Here is a 20,772-nt window from a genome sequence, read left to right as displayed (position 1 = left end):
CCTGCACTGCTACTTTCCTGGCCGGTAGGCTCCTGCGATGCAGGTGGTCTACCCCGGGCACGTTTGGCTCCTGACCTCCCACTGCTGCCACCCTGCTAACTCACAGCCACACTACCACCCTTCTGGCTCAGCAGCTGCCTCACACGCAAGCTGCCACCCTCTTCTCCTGATGATAATGATGAAGCCCCTTCTTTACCTGGCTTTTAAGTGCAATCGGTTACATCATCATCCGCTACTGTCTGCACGTCACTGATGTCCCCCTCAACGGTCTCAGGGCCAGGAGCCTGACCGCTCGCAACACCTGCTCCCACACGACTCTCATCATTACTACTTGCCCTCCTACCGGAGGAAGCGGCGGATGTCTCCTCCAGATCTTGGCTGGGCAGTAGCTGCTGAATGTCCTCTAGTAGCTCGTCCTCGCTGAAAAGTGGAGCCGAGCCTATGGCATATAATACTTCTCTCGCTGAAGGAACTGAAAATGACAGAGGAAGGTTCAGGACAGGTGGGGGCACAGGGCCTGCTCCCGGGCCATGCCAACTAAGGGTACTTTCACACTAGCGTTATTCTTTTCCAGTATTCTTTTCCTAATGCATTCTGAATGGAAAGCAATCCATTCAGTATGCATCAGGATGTCTTCCGTTCTTTTCCTTGTACGGTATTTGACCGGACAAAATACCGCAGCAAGCTGCAGTATTTTTTCCGGACAAAATCCCGGAACAATACCGCACTTGCTGGATCCGGCATTAATTTCCATAGAGATGTACTAATTCCGGATCCGGTATCAAGTGTTCGGGAAAATGCAGCATCGCCGGATCCAGTTTCCCGGTCTGCGCATGCACCAGGACATAGGAGGAGCTATTTTTGCTTTTAATCTTTAAATACTCGATCTGGTATTCCGGATAAGACGGATCCGGTATTTCCGTTTGTACATGGCCTGCCGGAATAATAAAACGCTAGTGTGAAAGTACCTTAAGCGTCAGAGGGGTGTCTGATGTTACTTGCGACAAAGTCGAAGACCGCGCTAACCATTCAAGCACCGCTGGGTTGATGGTCAAGTCACGACCGCTAGATGACACCGGGAGCTCAGGCCTCTCACTGCGACTCCTGCTGTAACCCCCACTTCTTCTGCTGCCTGCAACAGAAAGATTTTGGCCACTGCTCTTTCCCTTTGAAGGACCTGTCACCTGTCTGTCCAACATACTGTATAATAAAAGAATCAAATTAAAATTAAAATAATACCCCCCTAAAAAAGGCTGTAGTACAGTGTAACTTCACCGCTGAACGGCAATTAGGACATTTCTTTTTTTCTGAATAATAAACTCCCCCCCCCCAAAAAAAAAATTTAAAAAAATAAAACAATCACAATTCACAGCAGAACGGCTAATGGGACGTACGTATATTTCCTTTTAATACACCACGTAAATGGCTGTAGTACTGAACAGCAATTAAGACTTTTTTTTCTGATTAATAAACTCCCCCCCCCAAAAAAAAATAACAATCACAATTCACAGCAGAACAGATAATAGGAAGTAGGTTTATTTCCCTTCAATACACCACGTAAATGGTTGTAGTACAATGTAACTTCACCGTTGAACGGCAATTAAGACATTTTTTATTTTTTTTCCTGATTAATAAACTCCCCCCCCCCCCCAAAAAAAAATTATCAAAATTCACGGCAGAACGGATAATAGGAAGTAGGTTTATTTCTCTTCAATACACCCCGTAAATGGCATATTTTTATTTTTTATCTATTAACATACCCCCCCCAAAATGTAAAACAATATAAAATCAATGCAGAACGGCTAATAGGACGTATGTATCTTTCCTATTAATACACCCCGTAAATGGTTGTATCACACAGAACTTGTACCCAAATAACAAGCAAGGTTTGCTGGAATTACTGATGTATCATATAGTGCAAACAACCTAAAAGCAGCAGTATAACTGCAATTTGGATCCCCAATACGTGCAGCAGGGCCGTTTCTTGGACCGGGCGGGCCGGGCAGCCGCCCGAGGCGCTGTCAGAAGGGGGGCGCCGGCAGGGCACAGCAGGAGATGAGCGCTGCACTTCCATTGTGGAAGTGCTCACTCATCTCCAAAGTCATCTCATCTGTATCACCGTCCTCAGGACAGCGATACAAATGTCTGTAATGCGGCAGGGCAGGGAGAGGTGTGTCCCCTCCCTGTTCCTCTGATAGGCTGCCAGCACTAGGCCGGTGCAGGCGGCGCGATGATGTCATAGCGCCACCTGAGCCAGCGAGGGACACAGGCCGGAAGAGGCCTGCATTACATCCTGGAGGAGGTAAGTATAAATTTATTATTATTTTTTTATATGTAAAAATGACAATCCTGGCACATAAGGGGGGCTGCTGGCACAGACATAAGGGGGGCTGCTGGCACAGACATAAGGGGGGCTTCTGGCACAGACATAAGGGGGGCTTCTGGCACAGACATAAGGGGGGCTTCTGGCACATAAGGGGGGCTTCTGGCACATAAGGGGGGCTTCTGGCACATAAGGGGGGCTACTGGCACATAAGGGGGGCTACTGGCACATAAGGGGGGCTACTGGCACATGATAGGGGGGCTACAGGCACATGATAGGGGGGCTACTGGCACATGATAGGGGGGCTACTGGCACATGATAGGGGGGCTACTGGCACATGATAGGGGGGCTACTGGCACATGTAAGGGGGGCACATGATTGGGGGGCATCTATTGGGGCACTTATTACTGGCACATTATTGGGTGGCACTATAGGGACATCTACAGAGGCTAAAAAGAAGGGGTATTTTATATGGGGGGCTTTGTATAGGGGCATTTTATACTGGGACACATTATGGTGGGTACTATGGGGAAGGGGGGAGAGGAGCACTATGGGGTCATCTACGGGGGCACTGAGAAGGGGTATTTTATATTGGCACATTATGGGAACATTAGCTCAACTGGGGGCATTACAAGGGGGTATGTTTTGCACATTATAAGGAGAATTATTACTACTGGGGGGGGCATTATGGTGGGCTTTATTACTCCCCCATGGTATGACCCCCCCTAGTAGCAGCACCAGCCTCTCCCTGCTCTGCTATTCCTCTGCCCCTTCTCCAAATCCTTATTATGAAATCTTTCTCATTAGGATAAAACACAACATCAGCTCTACCGAGCCCCCGGCCAAAGTGTTAAAGTGGCGTCCGAGATCCCCCAAGGGCCAAGCCAAGTAATTGTAAGTTTTCATTTGGAGTATGTTTATGTTATACACATATAGCATACACTGTGCCACACAATATACAGTATACCTCTACACCGTGCCCCACAATATACAGTATACCTCTACACCGTACCCCACAATATACCTCTACACCGTGCCCCACAATATACCTCTACACCGTGCCCCACAATATACAGTATACCTCTACACTGTGTAGAGGTTATACTGTTTATTGTACAGCATGGCACAGAGGTTATATTGTCCGGCATGGTGTAACCTCCATACATTTAATGTACAGTATACAGTAATCCGCCTTGCCATCTATGCTTTGAATCTGGTGTTATGTTACTTGGTTTTTGTACATTTACTTGCGTGTGCTAGTTGAGACCTGCTGTGATTGGGTTTTAGTTAGTTATTAAATGCTAACATGACAGTTTTTTGGTTTTGCACATTATTGATGATTGTATTTCATGACTACTCTTCTAAGGGTATTGCCTTCCTTTATACTGCAGTTCTCCTGTACCACTCTGCCTGTGAATTTTAGCAGTTTAAGCAGTAATTTATGATTTTCTTTTGCTCTCAATAAATCTTGTGTTAAAGGGAATCTGTCACTGGGAAATAAAACTATTTGATACATATGCAAATTAACCTGAGACGAGTCCTGTCCCTGAGATGAGTCAGGGACAGGACTCATCTCAGGTTAATTTGCATATGTATCAAATAGTTTTTTTTACACAATAAAAGAACACAGAGCTCTATACACAAAATCCCGGTGACAGGTTCCCTTTAAGCATAAAATTTTTTATATATATATATATATATATATATATATATATATATATATATATATATATATATATATAGATAGTGTGAGACGGTTGCAAGTACTCTTCTGATATGATTTTATCGAGCAGTTTTTTTGACACTCGCCCTGAGAGAAATTTTACCTAGAAACTGCACTGAAGTGCAGCAAGGTATAATAGATTAATCATATTGGGACATACCCTGGGAAAGGTTTATCAAATAATTTATTTACAGATGCCTATGCAGGCGTTGAACCTATCTTGCCCCAGGTGAAAATTAATACTTCACTTTTATTATTATTTGAGTTAAAATACGTGCTTTGAACCTTTTATTTTATTTTAATTAATGAACCAAAGAAAAGAAAAAGGTTAAAAATACAGTGACCAACCATTGCTGCCCAAATCCCCTGAAGAAGCAAGTTATCTGGTGAAACATGTTGGGGGGCAGATTTAGTTTTTAAATCAGTGATTCATTCCACAGTCAGTTAGTTAGTAGTAGTCCCGCTGGCCTACTTATCAAAGCTAGAGTAGTCTAGCAGTGAGACACGGTATCAAAACCGTGAATGTTCCGAACGCAGTTTGCACCATCAAAGGGATAGATAAAAATCAGTTAGCATATGGTATCACCTATGTGCTGTATTTGTAGTGGGATGAGTGAATTCAGTTCCCACAACTCAGCCTAATTGAAGGTGTCACTGCAAGCGGCATGAAGGCAGCAAACTGCCGGTAAGTGACAAGGGTGAGAGCTAGTGCACGTGCTCTCCCTCTTGATCCAATGAGCAATATTTGACTGCACAGTGGAGTGGTCACTGTATTTTTAACCTTTTTCTTTTCTTTGGTTCATTAATTAAAATAAAATAAAATAAAAGGTTCAAAGCACGTATTTTAACTCAAATAATAATAAAAGTGAAGTATTAATTTTCACCTGGGGCAAGATAGGTTCAACGCCTGCATAGGCATCTGTAAATAAATTAAGGTATAATAGAATCACTCCTATTACCCAGGCTGTACACTCTCCTATTGCACCCTGTTCTCCTTTTATAGTGTAGATCAGGGATCAGCAACCTTCGGCACTCCAGCTGTTGTGAAACTACAATTCCCAGCATGCTTCATTCATTTCTATGAGAGTTCTTAGAAGAGCAGAACAAGTATGCATGCTGGGAGTTGTAGTTTCACAACAGCTGGAGTGCCGGAGGTTGCCTACCCCTGGTGTAGATGATGCCTCCCTATCCTTTCCCACACCTTGAATAATCTTTCCCTGAACTTGTAAATAGTTTTTTCAGCACAATGAAGTCTTTCCTAACACTGTCCCTAGCACCTGCTGACGTCTCTCCCTGCACTAAACACACTGGAAAATGGCAGAATCCAAGATGGCTGAGGCTATTTATAGGGCTGTGATATCACAGGGGCTGGCTGGCTGCTGATTGGTTGCATGCATGGCATTGTGGGTGATCCCTCGTTCCCAGAGTTCTTAGCTTCATGTCCTAACACATGCAGCAGCCATTTTAAGAAAAAATGCGATTCATTACCACGAAGTGTGAGGAAATTCAGCTTCTGTGTGAATCAAATTTTTCCTGAAATTCGGATCGAATTCCACTTCGTCCCCTTCGATTCGCTCATCTCTAATGGTGAGGCCAGAGCAAATAGAGGCGGTAGTACAGGGTGGGCCATTTATTGGGTTCCCCTTAATAAAATGGGAATGGTTGGTGATATTAACTTCCTGTTTGTGGCACATTAGTATATGTGAGGGGGGAAACTTTTCAAGATGGGTGGTGACCATGGCGGCCATTTTGAAGTTGGCCATTTTGAATCCAACTTTTGTTTTTTCAATAGGAAGAGGGTCATGTGACACATCAAACTTATTGGGAATTTCACACGAAAAACAATGGTGTGCTTGGTTTTAACGTAACTTTATTCTTTCATGAGTTATTTACAAGTTTCTCTTTGTTTACAGCCATTGACATGTCGCCGAGGTTAACACGTGAGGAACGGATAGAAATTGTGTTGATGTCTGGTGAATGCAGTAACCGGGTCATTGCAGCAGATTTCAATGCAAGACACCCTACGAGACCACCCATCTCCCATGCTACAGTTAGCAAACTGCTTGCTAAGTTTCGTGAAACTGGTTCAGTGTTGGATTTGCCAAAATGTGGACGCATGAAATCTTTCTCTAATGAAGAAACATCAGTGGCTGTCCTAGCTTCATTCAGCAAGAGCCCACAGCGTAGCACTCGCCGCATGTCACTGGAGAGTGGCATTAGTCGAACATCCCTTTGGCGGATATTAGCTACTCACAAATGGCACCCTTACAAACTCCAGCTATTGCAGCATCTCAATGAGGATGACCCAGATCGGCGCACTGAATTTTCAGAATGGGCAAAACAAAAATTGGAACAGGACCCTCAGTTTACGCAGAAGATTTTGTTCAGTGATGAGGCAAACTTTTATGTGAATGGTGAAGTTAACAAACAAAACCACCGCTATTGGTCTGACACTAACCCACATTGGATAGATCCCTCCAAGACTGTTGGAACAAAAAAATTGATGGTATGGTGTGGTATATGGGGTACAAAGATAGTGGGGCCATTCTTCATCAATGGAAACCTCAAGGCCACTAGATATGCGAAATTGCTACATGATGATGTGTTTCCCTCTTTATGCACTGAAGCTGGCACGTTCCCTGAGTTTTTCCAGCAAGATGGTGCACCACCACATTATGGGTGTCAGGTCCGAGCATTCCTAGATTAACAGTTTCCTGGAAAGTGGATTGGTCGTCGTGGGCCAGTTGAATGGCCCCCAAGGTCTCCCGATCTAACCCCCTTAGACTTTTATCTTTGGGGTCATCTGAAGGCAATTGTCTATGCTGTGAAGATACGAGATGTGCAGCACCTGAAACTACGGATACTGGAAGCCTGTGCTAGCATTTCTCCTGCGGTGTTGCTATCAGTGTGTGAAGAGTGGGAGAAGAGGGTTGCATTGACAATCCAACACAATGGGCAGCACATTGAACACATTTTATAAGTGGTCAGAAACTTGTAAATAACTCATGAAAGAATAAAGTTACGTTAAAACCAAGCACACCATTGTTTTTCTTGTGAAATTCCTAATAAGTTTGATGTGTCACATGACCCTCTTCCTATTGAAAAAACAAAAGTTGGATTCAAAATGTCCGACTTCAAAATGGCCGCCATGGTCACCACCCATCTTGAAAAGTTTCCCCCCTCACATATACTAATGTGCCACAAACAGGAAGTTAATATCACCAACCATTCCCATTTTATTAAGGTGTATTCATATAAATGGCCCACCCTGTAAATTGGATGGCTGACAGTGCCTCAAGTTCCTTCCCATTATCTTCCACCCGGTCCCCTGCTGAAAGTGCAGAGTTGGCATCGGCGGCCAATGGGCATCTGTCTTCCACCTCAACCCCTGCTGAGCCCCAAGTCATGCAGCAGTCACTTATGCTTTTTTATGACTCTTCTGGTGGGGTTTCCATGGGCCATCCACCTAGCCCTGCCCCAGAAGTGGAAGAGATTAAGTGCACTGATGTCCAACCACTTATGTTTGAGGATGAGGATGTGGGAGGACCGCCGCAGCGAAACACAGGTGTCAACTGCTGCGGCTTTCTGCACTGTGCAGAGCAGCCAGGACGGCAGGGGTGAGGAGTGGGTGGAAGATGATGTAAAGTATGATGAGATCCTAGACCTCACATGGCATCCAGGTGATCAGAGTGATGTGTGCAGTTTGGAGGAAGAGGTGGGGGTCACGCAGCACCAGCCGCAAAGCAAAATAGGGAGCAGGGTGCAAAAGCAAAGCGGCCGGCACCCAGCCAGTACGCATGCTACTGCCCAACGTGCCCAGAGACAGAGCACACCAAAGCCAGCTCAAATGAGTTCTCTGGAGTGTCAGTTCTTCAGACAGCAAGGCCAGGTCCTATTAACATCTCCACATTCATGCTGGCATGGTTCTCGCACCAGGCACTTAACTGTCTCCTCCACATCCTTCTCCATGGACATCCTCCAGTCTCCAACAAAAGCAGGGCAGATCGTAGCCACACAGCCAATCAGTTGCTAATCATACTGCTGGAAGTCTCCCCGCAAACTCAAACTGATCAAGGTGGTCAATGAAAATGGCAGGAATTTCATGACCGTGCTGCATTTGGAGGAAATAACATGCTTCCTACATTTTTCTCAAAAAGTACACTGGCTTGCAGGGGGCCACGCTTTTAGACCTTCTCCATCAAATCAAAATGGAGTAACCTACCTCCTGCTGTCTCCACTACCACAAGCAGCAGAACTTGCAGCAGTGGTCAGTTCAGTATCCTCAACATGAGAAATTTTTTTCATGTGCCACCCCAGGCCGAGGCAAATCAGCAAACAGATACCTACCTCTTCAACATGCAGTTTCAGTTCTACCTGGACTCTAGCCCTTCCAACACATAACGTGTTTCTTGACCCCATTGACTTCTGGGCAGGCAGACAGTGGCCTAAAATTGCCCAGTATACTGTTCTCTCTTGTCTAGCCTCCAGTGTCATCTTAGAGAGGGTTTTCCGCACAGCAGGGGGTATTGTGACACCCAAACGGACAAAGTTGTCCTCTGCCAGTGTAAAAAACATCACTTTTGTCAAAATGAACAAGGCTTGGATCTGTGAGGGTTTTCACACTCCTCCCAGTGGTCCAAGCTGCTGTCTGCATACCTACCATCATGTTCCGTACTGTATCTCTGCTGGCTACCATTATATTTTGTACTATAAAGCTATAGGTACATCATAGTGGGTTAAAGGGTTAACGATCTAATCAGCTAAAAATTCACTGCCACAATAAACTTACAACATTCTGTTCCTTTGACTGGATCTGGTAGTCCTGTGCAGAGTCCTGGGGTATGAGGGACAGCCACACGCCATCTGGTTCCTTTGCTGTCACATTCAGTATATTCATAATGATATTCTGACTGGAAGAAAAAGATGATACAAATGTCAAAAACTATATTAAGATAAACATCATCTTGACAAGTTCTTCTACCGATTTTCCCCCAATATGATGGATGCTGACAACTCACATATTAACTATACCTGTTGAATTGTTTATGGTGAAGCCACATGTAACAATTTTGCAGTTTTGCAAAATATGTGACAATTTTAACAAGAATCGTGGCGAAACCACAATAAAATTGCATTGTGGAAGTGTGGACTCTTTCTTACCCGGTTATCAATTAAGGGTACGGCTACACAGTATATTTCATGTGACGTGCTGTGACTGTCACATGATAGTCACAGAAAACTGATGATCCATCCTCTGGATTGATCATCAGCATCTGATCGGCGGGGGTCCGACACCCAGGACCCCAGCCAATCAGCTGTTTGAGAAGGTAGCAGCGCTGGCAGTATTGCCGCGGCCTTCTCTCCGTTTACCGCAGGCCCAGTGACGTCACAACTAGTATCACTGGCCTGGGCGCAGCTAACCTCCATTCAAGTTAACGGAGCTTAGCCCTGCCCAGGCCAGTGATGCGTTGTGACGTCACTGGGCCCGCGGTAAACAGCGAGAAGGCTGTGGCGCTACTGCCAGCGCCGCTGCCTTCTTAAACAGCTTATCGGTGGGGTTCTGGGTGTCGGACCCCGGCCGATCAGATGCTGATGATCTATCCAAAAGGATAGATCATGAGGTTAAAAGAACTGCAGAACCCCTTTAATGGAAGTCACGCACAACACATAAATTGCCTGTGACTAGGCTGTGTTTTCATACCAAAACCCAGTTCTAAAATAGTTGCAAGTTGCAGACGAGTCTCATATTTTTGTGCTGCGCAACTTTTCTGTGACACGTCGCCATGTAGCCTTTCCCTTAGGCTACTTTCACACTAGCATTTCTATTTTGATAGGATCTCAATACCAGAGAAAAACGCTTCCATTTTGTCCTCATTCATTGTCAATGGGGACAAAACGTAACTGAACAGAACTGAATGCTCCAAAAAGCATTCCGTTCCGTTTGGTTACGTTCCCATACCGGGGAGCAAACCGCAGCAACATGTGGTTTTCCTTCCATCATGGGATGCGGAGCAAGACGGATTAGTCATGACACACAATGCAAGTCAATGGGGACGGATCAGTTTTCTCTGACACAATAGAATACAGATCTGTCCCCCAATGACTTTCAATGGAGTTCATGACGGATCTGTCTTGGCTATGTTAACCACTTCCCATCTGGGCCATTTGCCCCCTTCCTGACCAGGCCTAATTTTGCAAAACTGACATATCTCACTTTATGTGGTAATAACTTTGGAACGCCTTTATTTATCCAAGTCATTCAGAGATTGTTTTCTCGTGACACATTGTACTTCATGATAGTCATAAATTTGAGTCAAAATATTTCACCTTTATTTATGAAAAAATCCCAAATTTACCCCAAAATTTGAAAAATTCGCAATTTTCTAAATTTCAATTTCTCTGCTTTTAAAACAGAAAGTGATACCTCATAAAATATTTATTAATTAACATTCCCCATATGTCTACTTTACTTTATGTTGGCATCATTTTGGAAATGTCATTTTATTTTTTTAGGACGTTAGAAGGCTTAGAAGTTTAGAAGCAATTCTTCAAATTTTTAAGAAAATTGCTAAAACCCACTTTTTAAGGACCAGTTCAGGTCTGAAGTCACTTTGTGGGGCCTACATAGTGGATACCCCCATAAATGACCCCATTGTAGAAACTACACCCCTCAAGGTATTCAAAACCGATTTTACAAACTTTGTTAACCCTTTATGCGTTCCACAAGAATTAAAGGAAAATGGAGATTAAACTTTTAAATTTCACTTTTTTGGCAGATTTTCCATTTTAATCCAATTTTGGTTGGTTAACAGCCAAACAAAACTCAATATTTATTACCCAGATTCTGCGGTTTACAGAAACACCCCACATGTGGTCATAAACTGCTGTATGGGCACACGGCAGGGCGCAGAATAAAAGGAACTCCACATGGTTTTTAGATGCCATGTTCCATTTGAAGCCCCCTGATGCACCCTTACAGTAGAAACTCCCAAGAAGTGACCCCATTTTGGAAACTAGGGGATAAGGTGCCAGTTTTATTAGTACTATTTTTGGGTACATATGATTTTTTGATCATTCATTATAACACTTTATGGGGCAAGGTGACCAAAAAACTGGTTGTTTTAGCACAGTTTCTATTTATTTATTTATTTTTACAGCGTTCACCTGAGGGGTTCGGTCAAGTGACATTTTTATAGAGCAGATCGTTACGGACGTGGCGATACCTAATATGTATACTTTTTCTCATTTATTAAAGTTTTACACAATAATAGCATTTTTGAAACAAAAAAAATTATGTTTTAATGTGTCCATGTTCTGAGAGCTATAGTTTTTTTATTATTTGAGAGATTTTCTTATGTAGGGGCTCATTTTTTGCGGGATGAGGTGACGGTTGTATTGGTACCATTTTGTGGGACATACGCGTTTTTGATCACTTGGTGTTGCACCTTTTGTGATGCAAGGTGACAAAAATTGCTTGTTTTGACACAGGTTTTTTTTTTTTTTTTACGATGTTCATCTGAGTGGTTAGCTCATGTGATATTTTTATAGAGCTGGTTTTTACAGACGCGGCAATACCTAATAAGTATACTTTTTTATATTTGTTTCACTTTAACACAATAATAGCATTTTTGAAACCAAAAAAAATGATGTTTTAATGTCTCCATGTTCTAAGAGCTATAGTTTTTTTATTTTTTGAGAGATTTTCTTATGTAGGGGCTCATTTTTTGCGGGATGAGGTGACTGTTTTATTTGTACCATTTTGTGGGAGATACGCGTGTTTGATCACTTGGTGTTGCACCTTTTGTGATGCAAGGTGACAAAAATTGCTTGTTTTGACACAGTTTTTTTTTTTTTTTTACGGTGTTCATCTGAGGGGTTAGCTCATGTGATATTTTTATAGAGCTGGTTTTTACGGACGCGGCAATATCAAATATGTCTATTTTATTTAATTTTTTCTATTTTTAAAAAAAAAAAAATATTCCTTACTTGGGGACTTTTTTTTTTTTTTACATGTGAAACCTTTTTTTATTTTATTTTTTCAACCCTTTATTTTTTTATTTTACACTTTTCGTCCCCCATAAGGTCATACAAGACCTCTGGGGGACATTTGCTTCACTTTTTCTTTTTTTTTTCACTGTTGATTTCTCCTGTAACTTGGGCTGACATAGTAGCCCCAGTTACAGAAGAAATGCACCCCCCAGAGAGGCTGTACAGCATAATTCTGTGCTGTACAGCCTCAGTGCAGGGCTGATCGAGGTCTGTGAAAGACCTCACACAGCTCCTGCACTCTCCGGTCCCGGCGGTCACATGACCGCCGGGCCGGAACAGGAAGCGCATAGCGCTTCCTGCTCTGCATACACAGGGCTCGGTGAGCGCTGTGTCTGCAGCGATCCAGAAGGCAGGGACACCTGGGCACTGTCCCTGCCTTCTCTCAGGGTTGCCCTGCTGTCACTGACAGCGGGCAACCCGATCAGCAGCTGCACGATTAGCGTGCAGCTGCGATTTCTGAAAGGACGTTTTAAAACGTGCTTTCAGAAATAGAGGTCCACCCATAGGACGTTTATATCCTATGGGCGGACGGAAAGTGGTTAAAGATAATACAACCCGATCCGTTCATAACGGATGTAGATGGTTGTATTATCAGTAACTGAAGCGTTTTTTACTGAGCCCGGATTCAGCAAAAACGCTAGTGTGAAAGTAGCCTTAGACCTTATGCACACAGCCGTTACCTGGCCGTTGCCATATTGCAGCCCGCAAACAGCGGGTCCGCAATATGCGGGGCACCGGCAGTGTGCTCCCCACATCAAGGATGCGGACCCCATTCACTTGAATGGGTCTGCAATCCGGAGCTGCAGTGTGTAACGGAGGCACGGAACCCCACAGAAGCACTACGGAGTGTAGTTTTCTATTTTTTTTTGCTGTACGGACAGATCACAGGACCCATTCAAGTTGAATGGGTCTCGATCGGGTCCCGGCCGCCGCACGGACGTTGCCACTTTATTTGTTTGCTGTATTATTGCCGGGTAGCGTGCACCTGCGATTTGTCTCTGGAGGTGCTGTTCCGTTTTTTGGTTATATGTATATTATAGAGGACTAGGCATCCTCTTTGGAACATAGCACTCCCCGCCCATCCCCCACCCCTTGGTGTTTTTAATCAGAGTAAGGCCTCTTTCACATGACCGTTTTTTTCCCCCCGTTTACGGGCCGTTTTTTGCGGTCCGTATACGGAACCATTGATTTCAATGGTTCCGCAAAAAAAAACGGAATGTACTCCGTATGCATTCCGTTTCCACTTTTCCGTTTTTCCGTTCCGTTTTAACATAGAACATGTCCTATATTTGGCCGCAAATCACGTTCCGTGGCTCCATTAAAGTCTATGGGTCCGCAAAAAAACGGAATGCATATGGAAGTGCATCCGTATGTCTTCCGTATCCGTTCCGTTTTTTGCGGATCCATCTATTGAAAATGTTATGCCCAGCCCAATTTTTTCTATGAAATTACTGTATACTGTATTTGCCATACGGAAAAACGGAACGAAAAAACGGAACGGAAAAGGAAACACAACGGAAACAAAAAACGGAACAACGGATCCGTTTAAAACGGACCGCAAAACACTGAAAAAGACATACTGTCGTGTGAAAGAGGCCTAACAATGGAGCTGGACACTCCGTGTTAGAGTAGGTCCCATCTGATAAGAAGCTACCTTGTCGTCTGGTAGGTGGGCTCGACATATTTTTGATCAATAATATGCGCTAAGAGCTTCTTCACTGCTTATTAGCAAGTATTGGCGTCATGTATTTGACCCTGTTCACACATTTACCTGTTCACTCAGTCTTAGTGCATTTAGTGGTGGTGCTGATACTTATTTGTTTGCTATATATTTTTGTCAGAAAAATGACATTCAACAAAAACGTCCCGAGTCTGAGACAAAAGTCGCAATTTACCTTGGAAATGTCGCAAATATGCTTCAAAAGTTGCAAATATGTTTCAAGAGTCTCAAGTGTGGTCTAGCAGGGGGTGAAATGGTGCATTTTGGTTTAAAAAAAGTGACATTTTAGTGCCATTGGTGTTAAAATGTCGCAAAAAGAGAGAAATAGACAAATAATCAGGTTTAGATTTTAAAAAGTCACATTTTAAAAGTGGTGTGCGCCTTTTGATATATATGGTGAAATAAATCACCACTTTTGATTTGTAATGTAAGTTTTTTTTTGTGTGCAAATTATGCCATTATTCATAAATGTCCCCCATTTTCTTTAAAGTGCATAATACTGATACAATTAAAAAAAATGTACAGTGAATTTTTTTTTTTTTTTTAAAAAACCTCTTTCAGAAGAGTCCCTTTAACCACCTCAGCCCCCAGTGCTTAAACACCCTGAAAGACCAGGCCACTTTTTACACTTCTGACCTACACTGCTTTCACCGTTTATTGCTCGGTCATGCAACTTACCACCCAAATGAATTTTACCTCCTTTTCTTCTCACTAATAGAGCTTTCATTTGGTGGTATTTCATTGCTGCTGACATTTTTACTTTTTTTGTTATTAATCGAAATTTAACGATTTTTTTGCAAAAAAATGACATTTTTCACTTTCAGTCTTCAAATTTTGCAGAAAAAACGAGATCCATATATAAATTTTGCTCTAAATTTATTGTTATACATGTCTTTGATAAAAAAAAAAATGTTTGGGTAAAAAAAAAAAATGGTTTGGGTAAAAGTTATAGCGTTTACAAACTATGGTACAAAAATGTGAATTTCCGCTTTTTGAAGCAGCTCTGACTTTCTGAGCACCTGTCATGTTTCCTGAGGTTCTACAATGACCAGACAGTACAAACACCCCACAAATGACCCCATTTCGGAAAGTACACACCCTAAGGTATTCGCTGATGGGCATAGTGAGTTCATAGAACTTTTTATTTTTTGTCACAAGTTAGCGGAAAATGATGATTTGTTTTTTGTTTGTTTTTTTCTTACAAAGTCTCATATTCCACTAACTTGTGACAAAAAATAAAAAGTTCTATGAACTCACTATGCCCATCACGAAATACCTTGGGGTCTCTTCTTTCCAAAATGGGGTCACTTGTGGGGTAGTTATACTGCCCTGGCATTCTAGGGGCCCAAATGTGTTGTAAGGAGTTTGAAATCAAATTCTGTAAAAAATGACCTGTGAAATTCTAAAGGTGCTCTTTGGAATATGGGCCCCTTTGCCCACCTAGGCTGCAAAAAAGTGTCACACATCTGGTATCTCCGTACTCAGGAGAAGGTGGGGAATGTGTTTTGGGGTGTCATTTTACATATACCCATGCTGGGTGAGAGAAATATCTTGGCAAAAGACAACTTTTCCCATTTTTTTATACAAAGTTGGCATTTGACCAAGATATTTATCTCACCCAGCATGGGTATATGTAAAAAGACACCCCAAAACACATTCCTCAACTTCTCCTGCGTACGGAGATACCAGATGTGTGACACTTTTTTGCAGCCTAGGTGGGCAAAGGGGCCCATATTCCAAAGAGCACCTTTCGGATTTCACAGGTAATTTTTTACAGAATTTGATTTCAAACTCCTTACCACACATTTGGGCCCCTAGAATGCCAGGGCAGTATAACTACCCCACAAGTGACCCCATTTTGGAAAGAAGACACCCCAAGGTATTCCGTGAGGGGCATGGCGAGTTCCTAGAATTTTTTTATTTTTTGTCACAAGTTAGTGGAAAATGATGATTTTTTATTTATTTTTTCATACAAAGTCTCATATTCCACTAACTTGTGACAAAAAATAAAAACTTCCATGAACTCAGTATGCCCATCAGCGAATACCTTAGGGTGTGTACTTTCAGAAATGGGGTCATTTGTGGGGTGTTTGTACTGTCTGGGCATTCTAGGGGCCCAAATGTGTGGTAAGGAGTTTGAAATCAAATTCTGTAAAAAATGACCTGTGAAATCCGAAAGGTGCTCTTTGGAATATGGGGCCCCTTTGCCCACCTAGGCTGCAAAAAGTGTCACACATCTGGTATCTTCCGTACTCAGGAGAAGTTGAGGAATGTGTTTTGGGGTGTCTTTTTTACATATACCCATGCTGGGGGCGAGATAAAATATCTTGGTCAAATGCCAACATTGTATAAAAAAATGGGAATAGTTTGTCTTTTGCCAAGATATTTCTCTTCACCCAGCATGGGTAGTATGTAAAATGACACCCCAAAACACATTCCCCACCTTCTCCTGAGTACGGAGATACCAGATGTGTGACACTTTTTTGCAGCCTAGGGGGCAAAGGGGGCCCATATCCAAGAGCACCTTCGATTTCACAGGTCATTTTTACAGAATTTGATTTCAAACTCCTTACCACACATTTGGGCCCCTAGAATGCCAGGGCAGTATAACTACCCCACAAGTGACCCCATTTTGGAAAGAAGAGACCCCAAGGGTATTCGCTGATGGGCTAGTGAGTTCATGGAAGTTTTTATTTTTTGTCACAAGTTAGTGGAATATGAGACTTTGTTAGAAAAAAAAAAAAAAAAATCATCATTTTCCACTAACTTGTGACAAAAAATAAAAACTTCCATGAACTCAATATGCCCCTCACGGAATACCTGGGGGTGTCTTCTTTCCAAAATGGGGTCACTTGTGGGGTAGTTATACTGCCCTGGCATTTTCCAGGGGCCCTAATGTGTGGTAAGTAGGTAAATGACCTGTGAAATCCGAAAGGTGCTCTTTGGAAAGTGGGCCCCTTTGCCCACCTAGGCTGCAAAAAAGTGTCACACATCTGGTATCTCCGTACTCAGGAGAAGGTGGGGAATGTGTTTTGGGGTGTCATTTTACATATACCCATGCTGGGTGAGAGAAATATCTTGGCAAAAGACAACTTTTCCCATTTTTTTATACAAAGTTGGCATTTGACCAAGATATTTATCTCACCCAGCATGGGTATATGTAAAAAGACACCCCAAAACACATTCCTCAACTTCTCCTGAATACAGAGATACCAGATGTGTGACACTTTTTTGCAGCCTAGGTGGGCAAAGGTGCCCAAATTCCTTTTAGGAGGGCATTTTTAGACATTTGGATACCAGACTTCTTCTCACGCTTTGGGGCCCCTAAAATGCCAGGGCAGTATAAATACCCCACATGTGACCCCATTTTGGAAAGAAGACACCCCAAGGTATTCAATGAGGGGCATGGCGAGTTCATAGAAAAAAAAAAAATTTGGCACAAGTTAGCGGAAATTGATTTTTTTGATTTTGTTCTCACAAAGTCTCCCTTCCCGCTAACTTGGGACAAAAATTTCAATCTTTCATGGACTCAATATGCCCCTCAGCGAATACCTTGGGGTGTCTTCTTTCCAAAATGGTGTTATTTGTGGGGTGTTTGTACTGCCCTGGCATTTGAGGGTCTCCGCAATCATTACATGTATGCCCAGCATTAGGAGTTTCTGCTATTCTCCTTATATTGAGCATACAGGTAATGAGATTTTTTTTTTTCCGTTCAGCCTCTGGGCTGAAAGAAAAAAATGAACGGCACAGATTTCTTCATTTGCATCGATCAATGTGGATGAAAAAATCTCTGCCAAAAAAAGAAAAAAGGAGGGGAAAGGCGTCTGCCAGGACATAGGAGCTCCGCCCAACATCCATACCCACTTAGCTCGTATGCCCTGGCAAACCCGATTTCTCCATTCACATCAATCGATGTGGATGAATAAATCATTGCCGGGATTTATTATTTTTTTTATATATACAAAGTGTTTGCCAAAGTATATGAACACCGCCACCTCCTCAGCTCATATGCCTCGGCAAACGTATCTTTTACTGCAGAGGAGAAATCTCGTCTTGCAGCGCCGGATACACCGACTTGCGTGTAATCTGACAGCAGCGCAATGCTTCTGTCAGAATGCACATCAGTGCTGCAGCTAGTCGATCGGTTGGTCCACCTGGAAGGTAAAAAAAAAAAAGAAAAAACCAGGCCGCAACGCAATAAATTTATTAACTGTTGAACGGAACATAGAAACTTTTTTTTAACTGAACGTTTAACTTTTTTACTTACCGGTAATTTTTTTTTTGTTTAGTTTTTTTTTTACCTTTATAGAACAAACCTCTCCTTCCCCATGGGACAATGTGCAAAGCGCAAATCGCCCAAAGATGTGGCAAAGTACGTTATGCACTTTATCCCAGGTGAAAGGAGAGGTTTGCAGCAGCTGTGAGTAAAAGGGCCCTAATAGCCCTGTGTGCCTGTCCTGTGAGATGCAATCCCTATGCTAGGTGTACCTGTGTGTGGTACTTCCGGAAACACTCTCCATAGCATAGGGCAGGGTGGTCAGGACAGTCAGGACAGAAATAGCGGGTGTCACGCCTTATTCCACTCCTGCTACAGACACAACATTTTTTTCGGGGTGGCGGTTGGGTTGAGGTACCAGCAACGACACTGGGGAAATGTCGCTCGTGTAGACGGCTAACTACACTGGTGGATGGGGCCACGGAACCTCCTGGGTAAAGGAGGTTCTCGATGATCTCTTCCTGGAATTTGAGGAAGGATCCTGTTCTCCCAGCCTTACTGTAGAGAACAAAACTATTATAGGCAGCCAATTGAATTAAATATACAGACACCTTCTTATACCAGCGTCTGGTTCTGCGGGAAACTAAATAGGGAGCCAACATCTGGTCATTGAAGTCCACCCCTCCCATGAGCGCATTATAGTCGTGGACTGAGAGGGGCTTTTCAATGACACGGGTTGCCCTTTCAATTTGGATTGTCGTGTCTGCGTGAATGGAGGAGAGCATGTAAACGTCACGCTTGTCTCTCCATTTCACCGCGAGCAGTTCTTCATTACACAAGGCAGCCCTCTCCCCCCTTGCAAGACGGGTGGTTACAAGCCGTTGGGGGAAGCCCACACGACTAGTTCGCGCGGTGCCACAGACGCAAATCCGTTCTAGAAACAAATGCCTAAAGAGGGCCACACTTGTGTAGAAATTGTCCACATAAAGATGGTACCCCTTGCCGAATAAGGGTGACACCAAGTCCCAGACTGTCTTCCCACTGCTCCCCAGGTAGTCAGGGCAACCGACTGGCTCCAGGGTCTGATCTTTTCCCTCATAGATCCGAAATTTGTGGGTATAGCCTGTGGCCCTTTCACAGAGCTTATACAATTTGACCCCATACCGGGCACGCTTGCTTGGGATGTATTGTTTGAAGCCAAGGCGCCCGGTAAAATGTATTAGAGACTCGTCTACACAGATATTTTGCTCGGGGGTATACAAATCTGCAAATTTCTGGTTGAAATGGTCTATGAGGGGCCGAATTTTGTGGAGCCGGTCAAAAGCTGGGTGGCCTCTGGGACGGGAGGTGGTGTTGTCGCTAAAATGCAGAAAACGTAGGATGGTCTCAAATCGTGTCCTGGACATAGCAGCAGAGAACATGGGCATGTGATGAATTGGGTTCGTGGACCAATATGACCGCAATTCATGCTTTTTAGTTAGACCCATGTTGAGGAGAAGGCCCAAAAAAATTTTAAGTTCGGAAACTTGGACTGGTTTCCACCGGAAAGACTGGGCATAAGAGCTTCCCGGGTTGGCGGATATAAATTGTGTGGCATACCGATTTGTTTCTGCCACGACTAAGTCCAAGAGTTCCGCAGTCAAGAACAGCTCAAAAAATCCCAGGGCCGAACCGATTTGAGCCGTCTCAACCCGAACTCCAGACTGGGCGGTGAAAGGGGGAACTACTGGTGCGGCTGAAGTTGGTGACTGCCAATCAGGGTTTGCCAGCACCTCAGGGATTCTAGGGGCTCTACGGGCCTGTCTGCGCGGTGGCTGCGACGGGGTAACTAGTGCACGTGCCACCGTACCAGCTTCAACTGCCCTTCTGGTGCTCACCACGTCACCATGTTGTACGGCAGTGCTGGTACTAGGTCCAGGAAGGGCTGCGCTGCTGGTGTATGCCTCACCACGTGATCCGGCAGCGACAGCCCCACTCTGCTGCTCTTGAAACGGATCCTGCGTAACCTGTGGTCTAGCGACACGGGGCCGGGTACGCCTGGTGCTGCCAGGGACCTCCACCTCCTCGTCCGAACTTTGGGTCAGAGAGCCACTGCTTTCTACAGGTTCATATTCTGACCCGCTAGATTAGTCAGATGAGGGTTCCCACTCCTCATCCGACTGGGTCAGAATCCTGTAGGCCTCTTTAGAAGAATACCCCGTTTGACATTTTGGACTACTAAATTTAGGGGTATTCCCTGAGACTACCCAAGAAAAAAAGCAAACCTGTCTTACAAAGGGGAGGCTAGCGAAGTACCGGAGGCTGCTGCGGTTGATAAAAAATATCAAAACGGATTTTTTTATCGCCGCAGTGCGTGTAAAGTGAATGTGCAGTGATCAAAAAACAAATTTTTTTTGTCACTGCGGTGGGGCGGGCGTGGGTGAACGCACGTGTGGGCGACCGATCAGGCCTGATCGGGCAAACACTGCGTTTTGGGTGGAGGGCGAACTAAAGTGACACTAATACTATTATAGATCTGACCGTGATCAGTTTTGATCACTTACAGATACTATAAAAGTACAAATGCTGATTAGCGATACGCTAATCAGCGAATAAAAGTGACTGCGGTGCGGTGGGGTGGGCGCTAACTGACGCTAACTACCTAACCAAGGAGCCTAAACTATCCCTAAAACCTAACAGCCAATACTAGTGGAAAAAAAAAAGTGACAGTTTACACTGATCACTTTTTGTCTTTCACTAAG

General features: G+C 43.8%; 1 protein-coding gene across 1 annotated transcript in view; it reads right to left on the bottom strand.

Moving 5' to 3' along the window:
- Positions 1-10,044, bottom strand: part of ELAPOR1 (endosome-lysosome associated apoptosis and autophagy regulator 1) — an 810,939-nt gene extending 800,895 nt beyond the window's left edge. Inside the window, exons 1-2 of the mRNA XM_040422210.1 lie at positions 10,006-10,044; positions 8,836-8,956 (exon numbers count right to left, since the gene is read on the bottom strand). Of these exons, the coding sequence (XP_040278144.1) occupies positions 8,836-8,956; positions 10,006-10,044 (160 nt within the window). The remainder of the gene's footprint in view (positions 1-8,835; positions 8,957-10,005) is intronic.
- Positions 10,045-20,772: the final 10,728 nt, after the last annotated feature.

Source organism: Bufo bufo, chromosome 3 (assembly GCF_905171765.1).
Source record: "Bufo bufo chromosome 3, aBufBuf1.1, whole genome shotgun sequence".
NCBI classification, from domain to species: domain Eukaryota; kingdom Metazoa; phylum Chordata; class Amphibia; order Anura; family Bufonidae; genus Bufo; species Bufo bufo.
This window is presented reverse-complemented; position numbering and strand designations above follow the sequence as displayed.